At 41.8% G+C, this 21,042-nt stretch overlaps 2 protein-coding genes across 2 annotated transcripts; one reads left to right on the top strand and one right to left on the bottom strand.

Moving 5' to 3' along the window:
- The first annotated feature begins 4,060 nt into the window (after positions 1–4,060).
- Positions 4,061–9,061, top strand: LOC138624693 (germ cell-specific gene 1-like protein). The gene is made up of 5 exons (XM_069705067.1): positions 4,061–4,349; positions 6,174–6,221; positions 7,191–7,343; positions 8,008–8,119; positions 8,767–9,061. The coding sequence occupies exons 1-5, from the start codon at positions 4,061–4,063 to the stop codon at positions 9,059–9,061; spliced, it is 897 nt and encodes a 298-aa protein (XP_069561168.1).
- Positions 9,062–10,060: 999 nt separating this feature from the next.
- Positions 10,061–20,078, bottom strand: tmc5 (transmembrane channel like 5). The gene is made up of 20 exons (XM_069704870.1): positions 20,004–20,078; positions 18,935–19,134; positions 18,719–18,784; positions 17,080–17,196; positions 16,848–16,950; positions 16,446–16,527; positions 16,091–16,351; positions 15,271–15,413; positions 15,030–15,174; positions 14,714–14,866; positions 14,332–14,498; positions 13,627–13,702; positions 13,400–13,497; positions 13,230–13,325; positions 12,566–12,641; positions 11,912–12,045; positions 11,631–11,804; positions 11,449–11,527; positions 11,241–11,330; positions 10,061–11,162 (listed from the first exon to the last, which is right to left on the bottom strand). Exons 1-20 carry the CDS (start codon positions 20,075–20,077, stop codon positions 10,569–10,571), a joined length of 2,928 nt encoding a protein of 975 aa, XP_069560971.1. The 5' UTR covers position 20,078; the 3' UTR covers positions 10,061–10,568.
- Between the last annotated feature and the right edge of the window lie 964 nt (positions 20,079–21,042).

Raw genomic sequence — 21,042 nt, 5'->3', positions numbered from 1 at the left:
CATTCATGATGCTCATGTCCATGTGATTTCCAGGCTTAGGCAAAGCTGTAAGGAAATGTGTTGTCTTATTATCTCCCATCAAATCCTAACGGATCAGTTCGAATGCAGCGGCCACAGAGATCCGTTCTGGCTCCTGTCTCTGATAACTTATGTAAGATTTCTATATAGAATATGTCGTATACATGTTTATATAACTGTGACTGATATAATGCTGTCGTCCGATGACCCGCAATAACGAGAGTTCCTGTCCTGTTATTTAGCTCATAGGAGCTAACACTCCTCATCATCTTTTAGTGATAATTTTACAGTATATTGCAGATGTCATGCAATTGGATAGTTTGATCAACTTAATACAAGTTCAATTAAATTGTGGAGAATTTTATAGAGTAAACTACAGGCTCGTAAACAGGTGGAGGAAAACCATCGACTCAGAAATCAGTCTTCTTCGTCTCCGTCTTCTCTCCTGAACCTTTTTGCAGATGTTTCTCTCCAGAATTACATATTTTCTGATTCAGTTTTTGGCCCCAACTAACAACAACCGGTCGAGTCAGACGGCTGCCCCACTTTGAGTCTGGTTCTGTCCGAGGTCAGAGGTCAGAGGTAGCTACATACTCACCTGATCCCAGATTGATGGTAGATTATGGATTTTCACTATAACCGTGATTCTTAACCAGAAGTGTTTGGAGAGCTTTTCTTTCAGTCCATTAGCAGGTGAGTTCTTGTTGTTAAATTTAACGTGAACGATAGCGGATAACGATCCAGTGTATGATGCTCACTGAGTTCTTGAAGGACCAGAAGATTATTTTATTGCATCTAAATCTACAACCCCGTTTCCAAAAAAGTAAATGAAAACAATGCGATGATCTTCAAATTGTGTGAACCATATTTAACTACAAATAAACTTCACCTCAGTCCATCCGAAATGAGCTCGGGCTCAGAGGAGGCAGCTGTGTTCCTGAGCCCATGCAGTGATTTCCACGACAGCATTGTGTTTGTTTTTAATGCCGGAGGGCCCGAAGATCACGACCATCCAAAATACATTTTTTGCATTGAGGAACCTTATTCTTAATTCTTGCACTGTTTGCCCACGCAGCCTTTAGCGGTGTTGAAGCTCTCACCATCTTCACTGCTGAGACTCGTCCTCTCTGAGATGCTCTTTTCATACTCAATCATGTTACTGATCTGTTGCCATGGTAACCGAATTAGTTGTGAAATGTTTGACCAGGTGTTACACAACTTTTCCAGTATTTTTTCACACTTTACCAACTTTTTAAATGTGTTAGTGCCAATAAATTAAGAAATGAGCGTATATTTTTTGTAAAAAAAACAACTTCTCAGTTTCAACATTTGATATGTTGTCTTTAATCTATTTACAATTAAATATTGATTTACATGATTTGCGATTCATCACATTTTGTTTTTATTTAAATGTTACACAGTTCCAACTTTTTTGGAAACAGGGTTTCCATATTATTTACGTGTAAATACTATTTTGAAATAGACGCTGAATGCATCTCCATTTATGCTGCGTGCACAGAACAATTTACAATGAATCTTCTCATTACAGGCTTTGTTGGACGTGTGAACATTAATTTCCTCACTGGAGCGAAAGAGTTTGTTAATTTGAGAGCAGGGATTAACTTCCTGTCATTCGTACTGACTCCGGAGATGACCATCCACACGGACGTCATAAGCAGCGGTCAACAGACTGCAGCCACGTATTTGGACTCCCAACGTGCTGCTGGTATTCCATAAGACCAGTCAGCTGTTGGCAAGAACCACTGGTTGACTTTCTGACGCGACACTATGGAGACCTGCAATATTTGGGTCTGTTTTCCCCCCGGAACAAAATCACACTCGAAGCAAATTCCATTTTTGTGTCTACAACAAATGGTGTTTGATGTTAATCCAATGTGACCAACAGCCCTTCATTATCCACACTTTAACCGAGGTGTTAATTACCTGCAGCTTGTTGTTCATCAGTATTTGGGGCACTTTGATGGAGAGTCTTGGCCCGATTTGTCATTTTTTTCTCAGAGCCATGTTGACGTGCGGCTTAGCCTGCAGAGCCCAGGGCGACGACACGCTGCCGAGGTAACGGAGATGTCAGACCTTTCTGGCCTCGTTTACTCTCCGGGGTTGGAAACACCGCTTTCACAGGGGATGAACTGATTTGTGTTTTTTAGCTCGAGAAGAATGTGTTGCAGCAAAGTTCAGAGTGGAAGACATTTACTGAAGACTGAAGAGTTCTTTCTACTTCTCACGGTGTGCAGAGCTCAACGGACCGCCGTTAGTTCGGTCTGACTACATCCGCAACTCTCAGGTTGTTTCATTAGTCGCTGCCTTCATGTCTGAGTGCTGTGAGGGATTCAAAAGGGGAATTTCCTGCAGTTGCATTCAATGACATTTCATTAATTTTACTGGCTGATAAAAGTGGTTTTGTTGGTGCATTTTGAAAATAATTAGTTACTGTGTCATTTTTGTTTTCTGAGTTTATCAGCCTGCATGCAGGAACTTACAGATGGAAATGAAGTTTTAGTTGTACCAGGTGGCAACAGTCCCTGGTGAACAAAGGGAAATAATGTTAAAATGAACTCAAAGTCCAAATCAAAATCAGAAATAAGAAACATACATGAAATCAAATGAAGTTACTATCTGGACTGTCCCCATTGTTCGAAGCTTTGGGTTACTTATATTCACAGATATATGCCCCTCTGTAGGCCAGTGGAGAATCATATTATGTATAAATTGATTATCAATTCACTACATTAACCACGATGCAACTCAACCACTGTAAAATGCAGCAGCAGCAGCTAATGTGTCCTCGAGCAAACAGAGGAGGAGAAGCCTGCTGATGTTTTGTAATCTCATTTCTTTCCAACTCCACAGATCCTTTTTTTTAAACTCAGCCCCGACGGACGCTGCTTCACATAACAACACCGCTGACAAATTATCAGATTTCTCGGCGGGTCCTTCTGGGGCCACAAAAGGCTTTATATAACTTTTATTCAAGTATGTGATGGTAAAAGTCCCCAACAGCTGAAAACAGACTTTGATGTGCAAAAACAGTGGAGTTTTTCTTTAACCCTGGAAGCCCTTGTGTTAGTTTCAGTTACTTAACCTTTATCTCAACCGGTATTGTCATTCATTTCGTTTTCTAGAGATTTCACGAGGATATAAATATAAACAAACTCCCTAAATCACAATTTAATAGCTTTTTTTCCGGCCTCTTTATCTGGACTTTCATTGGTTATATTTGCTCTCTGTGGCCTTTTTTTAGAATAATTTGATTGTTTTTAGTTGTGTAATCTGAATTTATATTAAGCACTTTCTAATGTTTGTTTTTGAAAAATTCCTTTAGAATTAAAGTTATTACTAATTTAAATGCAAAATATGCACTATGCCTATATATATATAAAAATACAGTTACAAGTGGCAAAAAAATGTATTAATGACAAATTAATTGAATTACTTTTGAAAACAGTTGGTCTGAGCTAAAGTCTCAGAAAACAGTGGAAACAAAGTGACTGGCTGTTTACAGTCAGGAACCAGTGAGTTGCGTTATGGGAAATGTAGGATCCTGTTTCAGAGTTTGAGTCAAAAAGTCAAGAAAGTGTTTTTTTAATTGTCTGACAAGTTCTGCTGCTCTATGAAAACACAGAGCTATGACTTGATTCTGTGGAGACTTCCTACACATTGGCAGCCTGATAATCGCCTTGCAGTTGATAAGTTGTTTGTGAGGGAGGGATGGAGGGATGGGAGGCATCCGAGTGGGATGGGGATTGGGGGGGGGGGGGGGGGGCATCATAAATCCTCTGACAACGTCACCTCCTATAGGCTGGGCGCTCGTGGGGTACCGCGTGTGAATATGATGCAAATGTGACAGTTTGGCACACAGCTGAGGTCGATGGACATTTGTGCAATCTGTCGCACGCCACGCGGGACCCTTACCTCCCGGTGTGTTTGGAAATGAACCGGGGCTCGTGCGTCTGTTCCACTTTGCACCCATGAACTTTTCGGTCCCCCGCGCGCCGCCGCCGCTGCTTCCTCCACACGGACAATGAAGACTTCTCGCAGATGCAGGACGCTCCTGTCGGTTACTTTGAACTTCTTCGCCCTGTTTTTCTCCATAACCGCGTTCATCACGACCTACTGGTGCGTCGGGACGCAGAGGGTCCCCAAGCCGAAGTGCAGCAAGCTGCGCACGCACCAGTGCATCGACTACGGAGTGAACGAGACGGACCCCAACAAGGTGGTGTACAGCTGGGAGACCGGGGACGACCGGTTCCTGTTCCGCCAGTTCCACACCGGCATCTGGTCCTCGTGCGAGGAAAACATCCACGATGAAAGTAAGAGAAAGTGTGTGTGTGTGTGTGTGTGTGTGTGTGTGTGTGTGTGTGTGTGTGTGTGTGTGTGTGTGTGTGTGTGTGTGTGTGTGTGTGTGTGTGTGTGGATGTGTTTGGTCTCATTGTTAACAAGTTACACACAATTAATTGAGAACAAAGAAAAGTTACACTGTCTTAACTATAATTATCTATAAGCTCTTGAAAAATGAGGAAAAAATGGCTTCTTAGGTGAAGAAAAGTTAATTATTTTTGTATTATTTTAAATTCTGTTTATTGGTGCCATTATTTTAAAAATCCTTATGAAACGCTTTAAACCCATTTGGAGCTATTTGGGATTACAGTGGAGCTCCTGATGTTGCATTTGCAGGCACATGGCTGCTTTTTCTTCCCGTCACTGTTTCCTTTGTACTATCTTTTGTTTTAATTGTTACAGATCATAATTAATATCAAGCTGCTGTCATATAGCCACCAGGTCTCATTGTTAAAGATTACCTCTGAAAATCTGTGATTTTAACTCCCTCCTTTGTCCCAATGGAAGAGTCCAAATAGAGATTACTCGCTCTTTTTGAGAAATTCCATTTCATGGCGATTTCAGGATAATCTTCCTCCATTTATATACTGATCATATTGCTTTGTCTTTTAATTTTTTTTAATTTTTTTTATATGGCATGAACCAGCAGCTCTTAGGAGCTCCAGTCTGGAGGAGCGACCGGGCCGAGTGTTCGTTAGAGAATGTGACTGCTTCTCGGCTTACAATGAAATCAGAAAACAATAAAATGATGTTTGCGCGAGCTTTTTGATCATGTTGTAGTTTAAGGGTTCAAGAGGTAAGATTAGTTGTGAAGGTTGTGTGTGTGTGTGTGTGTGTGTGTGTGTGTGTGTGTGTGTGTGTGTGTGTGTGTGTGTGTGTGTGTGTGTGTGTGTGTGTGTGTGTCAGCGGGGTGAAAAGTTCAGGTCAAAGGTGTGATCGAGCCTTTTGAGGCCTCTCAGAGCAGCTTGATGAGGAATCACTGCGTCATCCGTCCTTCAACTCGCTGATAAACCACCTCAGACGATAACTGTGCTAATAATAATAATACACTTTCTTTTTTTATCTGATTCAAATGAACAGAATCAAACCAAAGAGTCAGATTATTAAGGGGAATGTCAGCACATCTCCATCTTAAGAGGGGGGGGGGGGGGGGCTGAGACAGCTTGAGTTAATAAGGATTATATAACAGGGGCCTTGATGAGTTTTTCCTCAAAACAGCTGTTGCCACCCTCTTTCCCACCTGATTAAACTCTTCCATCTGAAACAAATCCAGCGCCACACGCTGCTCGACAGATGACGGAGGGAAAACATCCCATCAGCAGGAATGAACCATGTCGGGGGTCTTTTTTTTCCTTTTTTTTTTACATCCTCTTTGCTAAATTGACACAAACTCTCATTGCAGCTTTTGAGTCATTTTCAGTCATTTTCATGTTAATTGTCTGTTCATTTTTTTTTAACAATATTACTCTTCTGTTATTGTAACTTTACACAATGTACCTGTAATTCAAGAGGAGAAGCAGCAGATGGTCGGCAGCGGTGCCAACGCACCATCTGGTGACACCGAACCTGAAGTCCAAAAAGCTGCATTTGTGACACATGCCTCATATTAAACATTGACTTTTTTTTTTCGCTGCGTGGCTTCACCGGGTCTCCACTGATCCTGTCAAACACACCTGGACAGAAATTCTGAATTAAAGCACAGATTAAAACTTGGACTGATGCCGGTTTCTCCAACACATTACTGCCACCGCTCTATGTGCGGCGCTGAGTCTTGTTTTTTTGTGTTTCTGCTGCAGGCGAGCGATGCCGAAGTTTCATCGATTTAGCCCCTCCGTCAGAGAAAGGTGAGTCTCCGCAGCTCATCATCGGGAGGAACGACCGCTGAACTACGATCAGAACATCTTCAGAAAGTCTCCTGACAACATTAATCAGACGATATAAACATGAAGAAGATGTTTTTAAGGTTGCAAATGAGACTTTGCTTTAATTTTTCACTACAGTGAAGGAACCATTGATAAGCAACGGCAGCACATTTCTGTCTTGTAATTTTTACCGGCTGCATTGTGCTTAAAGCCTATTTTACATCACTACACTACTATAGATGAGCTCCAGTGTGTTATCGTTGCGTCCTCACTCATCTTAAAGACGTTTGAGTAAAGTAGTGTAACATCGAGAAAGCACCCTAATGATTCAAAGTTTATGATCTTTGAAATTTCCAATCTCTAAAGTCATTTTTAGAAGATTACAGTATGATTATACAACAATTTATAGAAACTGAAGACTAACAAGTCATTTAAAACATTTTCTGAATGATCTTTTGACACCAAAAATGAACTAACTTCCAACTAAAGACAGTTTTTTTTTTTATCCATTCTTTTAACCTCTCAGTTCTCAGATCATATGGTGCTTAATTTTCCAGTTTGGACATCTTTTAATGTGAAATCATGTAGAAACACATCATGGTCTTAAACTTTAGGACATCCAGTGGTGTTGACGCTGTTCCTTTGAGAAACATTCACTTCCTGTCAGGCCGGAAATATCTGGAGAAGATCTCGAGTCTTTACGTGCAGCCCGATTTTAAACCACTACATTCGCTGGAAAGACAAATCAGGTTTAAAGTAGTTCAGCCTGAGGAACCACTGAGATGTCAGATTAAGATGAATCCAAATCATTTTCCATATAAAGAAATAATTATTTTCACATTTATCATCAGCAATCGTATGTGAAACCATAAATTCACTTGAAAGGACACAAATGACTTTTCCTACATTAAAGATGTCCATTAACGTCATGGTACTCTTTACATTTTTCAGGGATGCTGTGGCTGTCGCTGATCTCTGAGATGCTGTACATCGTTCTGCTGGTTGTCGGCTTCAGCCTCATGTGTTTGGATCTCGTCCACTCCAGCAACGTCATCGACGGACTCAAGCTCAATGCCTTCGCCGCTGTCTTCACGGTGCTCTCAGGTAGTCTGACTTCACTCAGTCATTTCATTTCAGAGATTGGTCGCAGCCTTAATCTTTATAAAACACTCTCTCATATATTAATTTCTATCCAGTAATAAAAAAAAACAGAAGGGAAGAAGTAACAAAGCGAAGGCCATTTTCTTTGATTGAGTCGGAGGATGAAGTGAGCAGCCAAGAAAGAGGAGCTCTCAATGAAAATCGGATTGTAATCCTGAAGAGGTGTTTCCTTCGGTTTTTCTTGTAGTCATCAGAAATAAATCTAAACTAAATTGGAAATCTGTGACGTCAGAGGGTAATAAATAACCCTCATCGTCATAGTGACGAGCCTGAAGAAGACAGAACAGAGGACAAAGGCCTCAGAAAATGTCAGCATGAACACGTATGAACTATTTGTTCCAGCATTTGAGGCCACTGACACTGATGACATCACTTCATGTCGTAATTTTAGATTTGTGTGTTCACGAAAAGGCTTTGACTTCTGGGAACAAAGCATCCTGTTCCCGAAAAATTATTATCTTTAGTCTCTTTTTCTACCAAATATCGGACAACTTACTCTCTCTCTCCCTCTCTCTCTCTCTCTCTCTCTCTCTCTCTCTCTATATATATATATATATATATCTACATATATATAATTATAAATATATATATAAATCTTTGATTTCAGGTCTTCTTGGCATGGTAGCTCATGTGATGTACACGCAGGTCTTCCAGGTCACCGTCAGCCTCGGCCCTCCGGACTGGAGACCCTACAACTGGGACTACGGCTGGTCTTTCTGGTAGGACTACACACACACACACACACACACACACACACACACACACACACACACACACACACACACACACACACACACACACACACACACACACACACACACACACACACACAGCAGATCTCAGATATCATGGTGTTTATTTAAATTGTTAAGTCTGCATGTCACAGCCCCAAATTGTCATCTGTAGCTCCGCTGTCACCTCTCTCCAGCATCACTGTCTCTAATGAAAAAAGCCCAAAGCTCTCATGTCATGGTTGGATTAGGATTTGGTGTCCAAAGCCCCAATACAGGCGTAATTGGAATTGCATAACAGGATAATATTTAACTCTTTTACAATGTGCACAGTATGCTGAAAATTCATCTTTGAGGCGAAACAATTCTTGAACCTTTGTGGGCATTATACAACCTGCGTGAGAAGAACATGAGATGGTGATTTGATTGTCTGATCATGTGACCGCGGCCTGCATGAGGGGAGCAGAGGGACTTAAAGTGATTGGCAGTAATCTCAGTGTCAAAGCAGTGAAGGTAAAAGTGCAGTTTGGGCTGCTTCGCTGCACTGAAGTTTGTTTTTTTTTACAATTTATTTTTCATGTTTTTCCATATCTGATTAATTCTCGATTTTTTTTTAAACATTTTTTTTACATCAGCATGGCCTGGGCATCTTTCACCTGCTGTATGGGCGCATCTGTCACCACCCTCAACTCCTACACCAAGACCGTCATCGAGTTCAGACACAAGCGCAAGACCTTCGAGCAGAGCATCCGCGAGGAGAACGCCCGGGAGGCTTTCGGATACTTCCGGGAACGCTCCTTACACTCCATCTCCAAATCGGTGGAGGTGTACTCCAGCCAGAGCCTGAAGAGCGGCAGGAAAACTCCCATACCTGCCGACTCCCTGGACCTGAGTGACAGTGCCGGATCCCTGGGGGAAGAGCAGTGCTGAGACGGTGTTCAGCCGCTCTGGTTCACGCCGGGACGAACACCCCATCGGCTCCATGTAAAACATTTCAACACTGCCTTAACTGAAGCAGCACGGAGCTTCAAGTCACACGAGGGAAGTCCAGCGGCGAACTGGTGGACACGAGGACCGTTACGGGGCGATGGTGTTTTCTCTGTTTGTGTAACTTACCACAATGTAGATTTAAAAGTTAAGTCAACCCATAGAAGTAGAGTGAGTGTCTCTCAGATGCTAATTAGAGCCTTATCAAACAGTCAATCAGAAAATCAATGCAAAGACAGAGTGGCAGTTTAACTGGGTTCTCCATATCGTGAAATACAGCCATAAATACTTACTGCAAATGATGTGCCTATTTACAGTATGTACATTGTAAATAAGTTACGTTTGTACACAGACTGGTTGTGGAGATAGTGTATTATTTTTCTTTTGGATGTTAACAATAATTAACTTTTATCGTCTCACAAAGCCCGGAGGAGCATCCGCTTTTTTTGTACTAACGTGACTCACGAAAGACGGCGGAGAAACTTAACAACAAAGATCTTTTGAGGATGAAGAAAAAAAACAACCTACGAGGCACAGATTGGAACGATCGACGGTCGGGGTGTGATTTGAAATTCGAGCTTTCGTGCTTCAATTGGAGGAGAGGAAAACTCAATGCTGTCAAAATGTCTCTTTTCAGTGTTTCGGGTGAATCTGGTGAATATTAAATCCCCCCCTCCCCCCCTAAAAAAACGTGTTTTGATTCATTTCTATTTTACCCCCATTTCCCCTCAAAACACACAAACATGAACGTTTTCAGTGATTCACTCTAATTCAGGTTGAAAATGTTGTTAAGCAGCTATTACAGTTTTAACTTTAGTTAAAAAGGTGTTGTTTCCAGAAAAAAGTAGATTTTAATACATTTTAACATTTCATGGACCTTCATTTTATACATTTAAAAAAGTGAATATTATTCACAGCATGGTCATTTCTTGTGTTTTGAGATGATGAGAAAACGTGGAGAACAGTCATTGTGTGATTAACCTAAAACTCAGCGTAACGCTTTGTGCATAATCCCTATAGGGGGCAGTGTTGTCTTCACAGACCATGTTTGTGTAATTAAACTTCACTCCATTAATGATGGTGACGAAATTTGCAGGAACGTTTGGGTTTATTTTGCTTTCATTTTATTTTCATTTTGTATTTATTTACAATTTTCAAAGATTATGTACACTATTAACAACCTCTACATTACAAATGGCACAAAATTAGGCCTAGTGTTGACTTCTTATCGTAGTTATTCATCATACAAGGATGTACACTGTCATAGAAACATACTATTAAAATATATTAGTATAAAAGGTGCCTAAAGAGGTGGACCCGCCGTCTCTCTGAGCCCCGCTGCAGTAGTTGTCTGATTTTGGACGGATGCTCATTCATTATCGGTGACGACACAAAGTTTAATTTCAGTCCATTCGGATGTTCTTTTCCGTTCTTCTGTAGAGCTCTCGGTTCAGTACCCATCATCGTACTCATTCTGGGCCTGCTGTCGGGCCAGCATGGCCTGGATGAGAGCACTGGAGCCGGGATGGGCCGGGTTCTGTGGAGGAACCGGCACCCGCTGGATCCCGTCCTCTTCCTCTGCTGCTCTCTGCATGACCTGCATCATAACGCTGGACAACGGAGACCGCAGGTCTTCCGCGTCGTCCCCCCAGTCCTCCTGCGCGCTGTGTCTGGCTTGCATGGCCTGCGTGACGGCTCTGGAGCTGCTGGCAGGGTTTTCAGAGAAAGCCTGCGCGCTGTCGCGTTCGTCCCTCCGTCGCCCCTCCCACGCCGTCGGCCTGGCTGCTGAGGCCTCAACGGGGGACGATAGGTGTCTGTCGGGCATCTGGTACGAATCTTCATGGTGTCTGTCAGCTCTCTGACGGGCCAACATGGCCTGCATGAGAGCGCTGGAGGTGGAAATGTCAGCAGGAACTGGCACGCCGCCGGAGCTGCGTCTCTCATTCTCGTCTTCCAGCTGCTGGCGAGCGAGCAGAGCCTGAACCACGGCGTTGGAGTGGGACGGACCGCCGGAGGAGCGCTCGTCTGAACGTCGCTTTGTGTGCTGAAGAAACAGGAGAAACTAGTCAGAGAGGTCGATAACAAACCTCTGGATGCAGGAGAGACATTTCTCATAACAAACCCCTTTTTGTTTCTTCTGTTTGCTTTTGTTCAGGTGAGATTTCTGGAGGTTTTGCAGCTTGTCCAACAGGAAGTACTTGTCTTTCCCCTCCTGGTGAGAGAAAAACAGACAAACAGCAGCACAAAGTGTGAATTTCAAGTACATGTAAGGTTAAACAGGTACTGAATCCCAAAAGGGTGATAAAATGAAGTCAATACGAGACACTCACATGAACAATCTGTTGTCTCAGTAGGCCGATGAGCTCCTTACGACCCTGAGTGACTTGCCAGAAGATGTATATGATGACCCTGAACCGTAAAGACACCAGTTTGCATAATGACACAAAGATGCAAACATTTCTTTAGATCACACATATGTGACACATACAACTTCCTGAAAACATGCACCTACAGGATGATAAGTGTGACAAGAAAGTAGAAGATTTCACTCCTGATGACGTTTTGGTAGATCCAGACGACCCAATGAGAACTCAGGACTTCCTCCAGGTCGTCAATCCAGACGTCCACCACGCTGAAGGTGTTGTTAAGTCCTTGAAAAGGACCGCAGTGCTCCGAGGGAGTCAGTCTACGGAGCAAAACAACCCCGATGCAGGTTTTGTTGTATTTTTGTTCAGAAGGAAATTATCTTGGAGTATAAATTCTCTCTGAGCAGTTAAGGTGGTGTCGTCTTACCTCCAGGCAGTGTATGCGACCACTGACAGGGCTCCCACGAAGAAAGGGAAGAAGAGGACGAAGATGAAGATGGTTTGCATCTGAGCGGCTCTGCCTGATCTCCGCGGGGGCTGGCAGTTCTGGGTTAGGCTGACCTGGGGAGGTGCAAAGACACACACATGTACAACTCCATATATACACAAACAAACACACCATTTTTTTCACAAATTATTCCCGCAATGGTCCCATAATGCCATTAACCATAAGCTCATTTCAGCTTTATCAATTTCATACCATAATAGAAAACATCTCCGCTTTGAAAAGCGTTGCTTCAAAGGTCATTGGGCATGTTCATGAAACATTCAGCAACACCAGATCCAGCCTGGATCAAATTACATGTCATACAGAAGTCATTTAATTTTCTGGGATTGGCTGACCTTGTCTGGTTCAACTCAACCAAACAGATTAGTCCATAAATCTGAAACCCTGGCTGTCTTTTCCATAACACAAAATAATGCGCGCTGTCGAGGTGATGAAAGGATTTTAATTAATTATTGACCACAGGGCACAAATAGAGTAACACGAGCCTCCAAAAGTATATGAAGCCACTCTGGCAGCGGCGCCGTTGCACCGCTTCTACTTTTGGCAGTTTAAACATTGAAAACTTGCATTTACCTTCTTTAAGTAAAACAAGATGAAGAATTTGAGAATCTGGATGGCAGGTAGCAGAGGGGAGAAGTAGATCCCGATCCTACGGACAGAAAATAATCTAATTTTAAAAAAAAGGCAAACTAGCACAAAGACCGAGATTACACAGACAGGCCGAAGCATGTAATACACCTGTCAGTCCACTAGAGGGCACAGTGTCATGTTTTGTCCCATCAAGGTGTGAAAGGTAAGATGCCGGAGGCAAAACCCACATGGTCAGGGTTAGAAAAAGATCATCGTTTGGGTTCAAATAAATAATCGTATGTAGAAAACGTTACAGACGTCATTCATGACCAGACTGTTCTCCATGGGGAGTAAAATATTGCAGTTTTGTCAAAACCGTTAGCGTCAGAGAGATGAGGTGACAACCCGGCTCGAAGAGGGAGGTCATGTGACAAAGTTAAAAGAGTAATAAAGTCTGCGAAGGGACGACACGATGCGTGTTCGAGTCCGTTGGAAAGCAAAATTCAACTTTATTTTTCACGCATGAGTGAGGCAAAACGTGAAACTGACACGGTGTCGTCTAGTGGACAAACAGGTGTATTACACGCTTTGGTGTGATAGCGGGTTGCATTATATTTCCATTCAGTCTGTTGGATCCTTCAGTGAGTGTTGACTGTGTTTTTCTTACCAGGCCAGAGTCTGTGCGTTGATGAGTTCAAGGACGTTTCTGGCGACATCAAACTCTGGAACCCCGAGACGTGGAAATAATCTGGTCCCGATCACACTGTTACAAAGAACATTATTTCTTATTTCAGTGACTGTGAAGAACACACACAAATTAAAAATGGTTTAACTCACTTGCTAAGAAACTCTCCGAAGAAGGATCCCAACATCAGAAAAAGGAAATCAACGATCACCAGGCGGTACAAAGCCTGTCCAACCAGCGACTCCCAACACTGGCAGGAAGACAAGTTCATGAGTGTCTGTATTCATCTACAGATAGTTCTTATAATGGTGTATTTTAAAAAAAAGATTTTTTTTTTTTTTTTAAAAGACAATGGAGGAATATTTCTGGTCAAACGTACCGAAAGATTCTCATCCACTGCATTCATCCAATAATAACACAAAACAGCCAGAATTACCATCCTCAATAGGACATTCCTGCAAAGGTGGAAAAGACAAAAAATGGAAAATATGCTTATTTGTTTTCTCTGACCTAGATAACATCATCTCACTGTGAATGTGGGTATCATTCGACCGCTGTTTACGCATTACATTTACTTATGATAAAACCCTCTACCTACTGTGTCAGTGTCACATTTTGCTTCGCCAAGGTGTGACGAGTAAAGTGCGTCAGATTTAGGCACCGAAAACCACGTAGTTACATTAAGGAAAAGATAAAGACTTGGCTTAAAATAAGTAATTTTATGCTTTAACGCTTTGTCCCGGACTCCAACAGTTCATCTCCCAGGTGGAAGTCCTGCGTTTGACGACCTCTCACCTACTTCCTGCACGGATTTTATGACCTTTTTATCGGGCTTGTCATACATACCAGTTGTATTACCTGAGTGAGGCCAAATGTGAGACTGACATGGGACCCTCTAGTGGACTGATGAATGTATTACACGCGTGATATCGGGCTGTAGCAGCAGACTAGCTGTTTCCAGTCTTCCTGCTAAGCGACTACTAAAAGTTCTATCGCTCTTCTAATCTAAATAACAGAAAAAATGTGTGTTCTTGATCTAATGTCCTAAGTCATGCACTAGCTATACGTATCCGCGCCATCTGACCTGACCACCAGAGCGTAGATCTGTCTCCGCTGGCTGGAGTAGTGCTCAAACTTGTTGAAGAGGGAGTAGAAGAGCGGGACGACCAAGTTCATCAGAGACACCACGAAGGGAACCAGAAGAGTCTCTGCCTCCTGAAGCAGAGACAAGCTGGCAGCATTTGTTGCCTGCTGTAAAGATAACACAGGTCAGATCAATGCAATGAGTCAAACCCCTGCGCTGCAGGTAAATAACATGACACATTACTTTCAGGTAAGTTTACGACAAAATACAGAGAATTGCATTTCCCAGACAGCAAAGAAACGTTTTTTTGAATTGGCTGTGCAACAAAAACAAGTATTTTGATTCAACATTAAGACTAATTATTCCATCTGGATTCAAGTACCTGCTGTTCAAATTGGCAGAGAAAGTAGATGCTGGCTCCACAGCCAGCAGCCAAGCTGGTGGAGAGAAGCCAGGAACCCAAATAAACCCCAAAGTGCTTCAGTTTTTCAGAGTGAGCCAGCAGCTCCCTCTGGGCTTTTTCTGATAAAGACTCCTGGAGAAGCAGCAAGAAGAAAAAAAACATGGCAATTATAAATAATGATACACATTTAAATAGGAATCAACCTCTTAATTCTGCAGATATCATTTATTACGACAGTTCAACATGTCTTTCATGCCTTGCTATTTTAATCTATAGGGAACACAGTGACACTCACCTTGAGTTGGACACGAAGGTTGTCCTTCCGCAGTCTCACTGCTCTCTCATTGGTTACACTAAAATCCCAACTGCATAGAAGCTGCCACGAGCTGTTTGAAGCCGGGTTCGCTAGATTATAGTTCATCTTAAAAGACCTCGCCATGCTACGTGAAGATAAATACAGACTCAGAAAATCGGAGTATTACGGGAAGAAAAAGAGTGTCGGAAATGTTCTAAATCACAGTGAGGACTGAACTGACCTGAAAATGAGTGCGATTCCACAGAGCACCATATAGATCGCAATGGTGAAGAAATAGGCCAGCTGCATGTTGTACTCCACCAGACCTGCCAGAGTTGCATTGCTGTAGCCGCCGTAGTACATCACAGTGTGGCCGAAGTAACCCTGGAGAAGCCAAAACACATGTAGTCACGCTGCCATCATCAAGTCAGCGCAGGGAATAGTTCAAAAAAAAAAAATCTAATTATAAACATCAATTTAATTAGCGTCCAGATTAAATCTTTTAAAGTTTTTAGATGTTCCTCTCTTGAGGTGTAAAAATTATGAAGATGCGAGCAGTAAGAGGAAACCAAAAGATGTTAAACCCAAAACAATGAGCTAAAAGACACTAACTGCACCGTATACAGTCCGGTAAAACACCAAAGTGTGTAATACAACTGTCAGTTCACCAAAGGATAGTGCCTATTGATATTTTTTTTTAGTAGTGCAAGTAAATTACTTACATAGCCTCTAGTAAAGTATTGAACGTAAGTATGTAACATTACTGATGTAAAATGACTTATTTGAACCCAAACCATGATCTTTTCCTAAAAAAAAAATCCACACGGCTTTTGGGGCCCAAAATTTAAGGCACTTTACCTTTCACACCTAGAAGAGCACAAATGTGACCCGGTGACCTCTAGTGGGCTGACAGGTGTATTACATGCTTTGGTGAGATTTTGGGAAGTGGCCCCATATTATATATACAGTTATCTCATCATTGTTATTAAAAAAATATGTATTAGAGTAGCTTTACATTATATAATGATGTTGATGTTTGTGGTGTGTTCGCCTCCACTTACAGCTCCAGTCAGGATCTCCAGTCCTCTGAAGGTCACGTTCGGCGGTATGTTGGGCGAGGGGTCGTAGACAAGCAGCGGGATGGTGATGAAGCCGAAGTTGACCAGGAAGGAGAAGACGTTGAACATGAGAAGCCACTTAAGGAAGATGAAATAGGAGAGAACGCTGGAGCCGAACTTGCCACCGATCTCCTTCATGACGCCTTGCCACAGTTTCAGGGTCTGCCTGGCCGAACTCACGCTGTAACCGCACCTTCGTAAAGACTGCGAGGACGGCGTGTCACATAAAAAGAGGACGGAGGTTGTGACTCAGATGGCTCAACTCAAAAAGACGTTTTACGATCGACAACAAACTCACCAGTGACACATTTTCAGAGCAATCTGCAAAACATGTGAACTGGCGAGATCTCTTGGAAGACTTGAAGGCCAGCACTTGGCTCCTGTGGAGGTAATATAAAAGATGAATTAGTGTGATAATCACCCTTTAATGTCGACATCATTCAGGTCAGTTAGAAGATCTGCATCAAAAAACCTTTTGGACTTTCACTGTCTGAGTTTCTTGTGTAATGTGTCTTGAAAGAAGGGAGGAGTGCATGTTTGTTTGCTCACATAACTCTTCCTCCAGAGGTTTAAATTACAGCACCTATAGGCCACATCACACACAAAGCCTTCTTTCCCGGTACGATGTAATGGTTAACCACAGTGAATGACACTGATGAGGGTTGGCTTATCACCTTGAACTGTGTCATTTAAAACCTACCTGATATGTTTCTTCTCCTCGAAGCTCATTGGAAGGTCCCGGATGGCCCGGATTTGGTCTCGGGTTGACAGAGCGACGAGTTCCTTGACGAGGTTTTGTTCCTCTGTCAGACATCAGATGAGGAGACAAGATGCCGCCTGTTATCGTTGCGGAGGTGCTCCTCTCCAGAAAGCATATCAGGTATCAAACTGCACGTTCAGGTTATAATCTGACACCCGTCACGGGCGCTTACCGTTTTCCAACTCACTCCGGATGGCGCTCTCCGTGAAGGCCACATGGGCCGGATCTGCGTTAGGAAACACGCTCATCCTTCTCATTGTCATTCCTCTCAATCTCATCGTCATGTTTCCTGGATGAACACACAAAAATGTTTTTTTATTTGTTTTTATTTCATTGTGGTGAGGTTTCCCAACTCAGAGAGCAGATGAGGAACACATGAACAGGGTGACAGTCGCCAAATTAACTGCAGCTGCTCACATATTTCTTATAATTTGTTATCTCAGTACAGACAAACTGCATTTATTTCTTACTTTTGGCTCAGTATACAGTTTTCTCATTAACTGCACACTTCTGTGAGATATCAGCAGGAAATACATTTACTGACAGCACAGGTGATAGCAGCACAGGATACTGTCTGAATTATCTTTACTTCTGATTAAATCTATGATAGTGAAGCTGTTGGCAGCACCGTCCATCAAACCCTCCCTGAGCCGCTTACGAACACGGCCTGCAGCTAAAACGCAGCATGCTGACATGTTCAGCAGGTATAAAGTTGACCATGTTCACCCTGAGTTCGGTGCATAATACCATTTGCTAATTAGCACTAAACACAACCCTTACAGAAAAAAACCCCCACATGTTTTCCACATGTGACACGTGATCAGATGTATGATGCATGTTTAACATGGGGAACATCTGTGGAAAGGTTTTCACACTGGGATCTACATGGGCTGCACACATTACACCATGAAAATGGTCCAAAACCACGTTTCACACGAGCAAAATACATGTAGGTCACATCAGGTTTTGCACATGTGACATGTAAACCTGTATAAATAACATTAAAGATTTGCAGTTAATTTGTAACTATTAGTCCGTAGTAATTTGTTTGTATTGATTGTGTTGTCTGGCACGAATTCTATAATTGTTGATTCTTATTTTAGGTTGCTTTTTTTTTTTTTTTTAAACTGGCCATATTAAAATTTTAGTTTCTCTTGTTCATTTACATAAAATGTAAAAAGTTTCCACTGATGGGGAAATACATGTCTGCACCAATTCTGTGACGATCTGTCCAACAGTTAAAACTCTTAGCATTCCGAACATTAGATAAGAAACTGACCCACAGATAATGCTGCTTGTTGAAATGATAAAGAAGTCCCTTCATGTTGAAAACTTGAGCTCCAAGTTAAAGACTTGGTTGTTAAATGTTGGAGGATTTAGTTCAAGTGGAGCCAAATGGACACAAAGCAAACATAAATTCCTGACAACAATAAATGTGCACTCAGATTTCTTTTTGTTTTTAACAACCCTGAGCTTGTGTTCTTCAGATGAAGACAACATTTCTACAACAATCCTCTTCCCCTCTGTTGTATTTTCTTTGCCAACTTCCTTGTCCTTTCTGGCATTTGTCATTGTCTGCAGCCTCCATTAATAATTATCCAGGCGGACTTTCTAAGTTGGTGGGTTATGTAAGTTAAAGGGTCAACATGACCATTCATATTTATTTTAAATAATTGTCCTGTGATGCGCTTAACAACTTTACATGTGTGTGGTAATACCGTACAGTAGGGACAGTGTGAGAGCTGACGTAACTTTGAAAAGACTACAAATAGAAACGACTATATCTGGAGTGAAACAGGTTCAACCGTTACCTGAGGCTGAAGAAGGAGGTCGGACATCATACTGAGAGTCGGGGTCCATTTGAAATGTGCTGTTATCTGAATTTAACAAAACAAAACAGGTAGAAGCAGAGAGAAAGAGAGGAAGTGTCAACAGAGCTGTTCCTCAGCAACAGCAGATATGCAAACAAATGCTAATTATATTTTTCTGGCACGCAAAGCGGCTATAAATTCAGCTCGGCCACCCACGGAGGTCATGCTGCCTGGGAGGGTTCCCTGTGTGTGTGGAGAGGAGGTCCATGGGGAGGTTTTCTCCGCCCCTCCAGCTCTCCTCCTGCCAGCCAGGCCAAGGTGCTCTCACCGCAGCATCACCCCTGCCGGTCATCTCCCCCCGCCAGGCTGCACTCTCCGTGGCGTACGGGTTGGTGTGGTGGGTTTTACTGGTCGACCTGCAGGCCGGACAGAACAAAAATACAACAATACATTATGGGAAAAAATTAAATACACGTCATTCAGGTCGTGTAGATTGTGTTTACGGTAATGAAAGGAACAGAAGTTATCAGCTCACGGGAGGAACTGGGATTTCAAGCCATAGCTGATTTTGTTCAGGTGCCATATTGTGTTTTATTGGCAATAAAGTGACTTTTTCACAAATCCAAAGTAGTATAACTTGAATTTATTTAACTACGCTGTTGAGTTGATCAGGTTTAGTTAGAAGTGCTATCATTAAAACGTCACTCGTTTTAATAAGTTGGAACTATGATGTTTAGTTATTTATTTAACTACGCTGTCTTACTAAATACATTTGAGTCGCTGGAGAGCCAACAGTCAAGTTAAATTTACATTAGCAAATTATTTCAGTAAAATTAAATATTAAAAAGTTGGTTGTACAAAGTCAGTTAGTAATATTTAACACAACTTAGTTTGGTGGAAATAATTATTTTTTTCAATGATTATCATAATTTGTAATTGTGTAGTTGCTGTAGAGTTTTATTTTTTTCTGCAGTAGGTAATTTTAGGCAGATAGGATCCTACAAGAATTATTTTAAGAAAATTGGTCTCTGATGTTTAATCGATTGATTTTGTTTTTTTAGAAACTTCCACAATCCTGAGACCTTAAAGTTCAAAGCTCCTTAAGGACAACCTGTTTATTCTTTCAGAGCAATATATTCCCTCTCACTCATACAAACAACACATAGATCAAACTCTTTCACAAACACATTCTTTGATCAATTATGATGACATTTTTCAGGATAAAATGTTGCACTGAAGACAAAAAAAAACCAAACATATTTTCTGTATTTATATTCCCACAAACCTTCTATCAATTTCCAGAGTCTCGCTGTCATGGTAGGCAGGGTTGAAAAATCCTCCGCTGTTGTAACTTGTCATGAAATCCTTCAAAAGTGATCCTCTCACTCTTCTTCTGGAGACAGCAAAGATTCCTCAGCTCACTCTGCCACAGCCACTCTCCAGTATGTAGAAGTGTCCGTCCGGGTCTTGTAAGAAGAAACTTTGTCGATTTAATAAACAAACATATGTATTGTGCCTAAAGTTATCGTGAGGAAGGGAGCAGTCTTTGCCTTCATTTTTGATATGCTCTCATTTAAACGAGTAGCATCCCATGTTTAGTCCGTAGTGTGACAGTTATATTGTTGGAGGGAAGCATGTGTAATTTAATATCAGCCCCATCCCCATCTGTTCATCATTAATTCATGCAAAAGATTTGGTTTCCAACGCATGAATCCTTTATATTCTCTCACAAAGCCACTAAAAAGTATAGAGAAGAGGATAAATCTCTATAACAATACACAGCAAACAAGAAAATCAACTCTATGGAAATAAGAACAAGGGAAACTATTCTTATGAAATCACTAAGCTTTAACGATAAAACATCCGATGACAATATATTCTGCTATCAAACTCCTCTTACCTGCTGACTGTGTTGTAACGGGCACATAAAACCAAGGACGGTCAGCCTACCAGGAAGCGTGATCTGAGCTCAGAGGTAAAAGTCCACTCCTTGTAATACAGGCCGAGCAAATCCTATGTGGACACTTTGTTTGGTGACATGAATAATTAAACCCCGGGGATAACTTTTAATTGGATAATCATTATCAAGATGTACAGTGCTTCTCCAAGAGTCCGTGTTAATGCAGATTGACCTGTGGTGGTGTTTAATGATTGAACACATCTACAGATATAAATGGAAAATTAATAAACAAGTAATCTGCAACCCCAGAAATTATGACCCCATGCTGTGAAATGTCCGTAGCAATTATGATCCTACACCGGATAGGGGCTTTTATTTTGTTGAATTTTGCCTGGGTTTTAAATATTTTTCAGCTGCAGTGATT

Source organism: Brachyistius frenatus, unplaced genomic scaffold (genome assembly GCF_029030835.1).
Source record: "Brachyistius frenatus isolate BFR_SWC_R1_liver_20210118 unplaced genomic scaffold, ASM2903083v1 Contig_53, whole genome shotgun sequence".
Taxonomy (NCBI): domain Eukaryota; kingdom Metazoa; phylum Chordata; class Actinopteri; family Embiotocidae; genus Brachyistius; species Brachyistius frenatus.
This window is presented reverse-complemented; position numbering and strand designations above follow the sequence as displayed.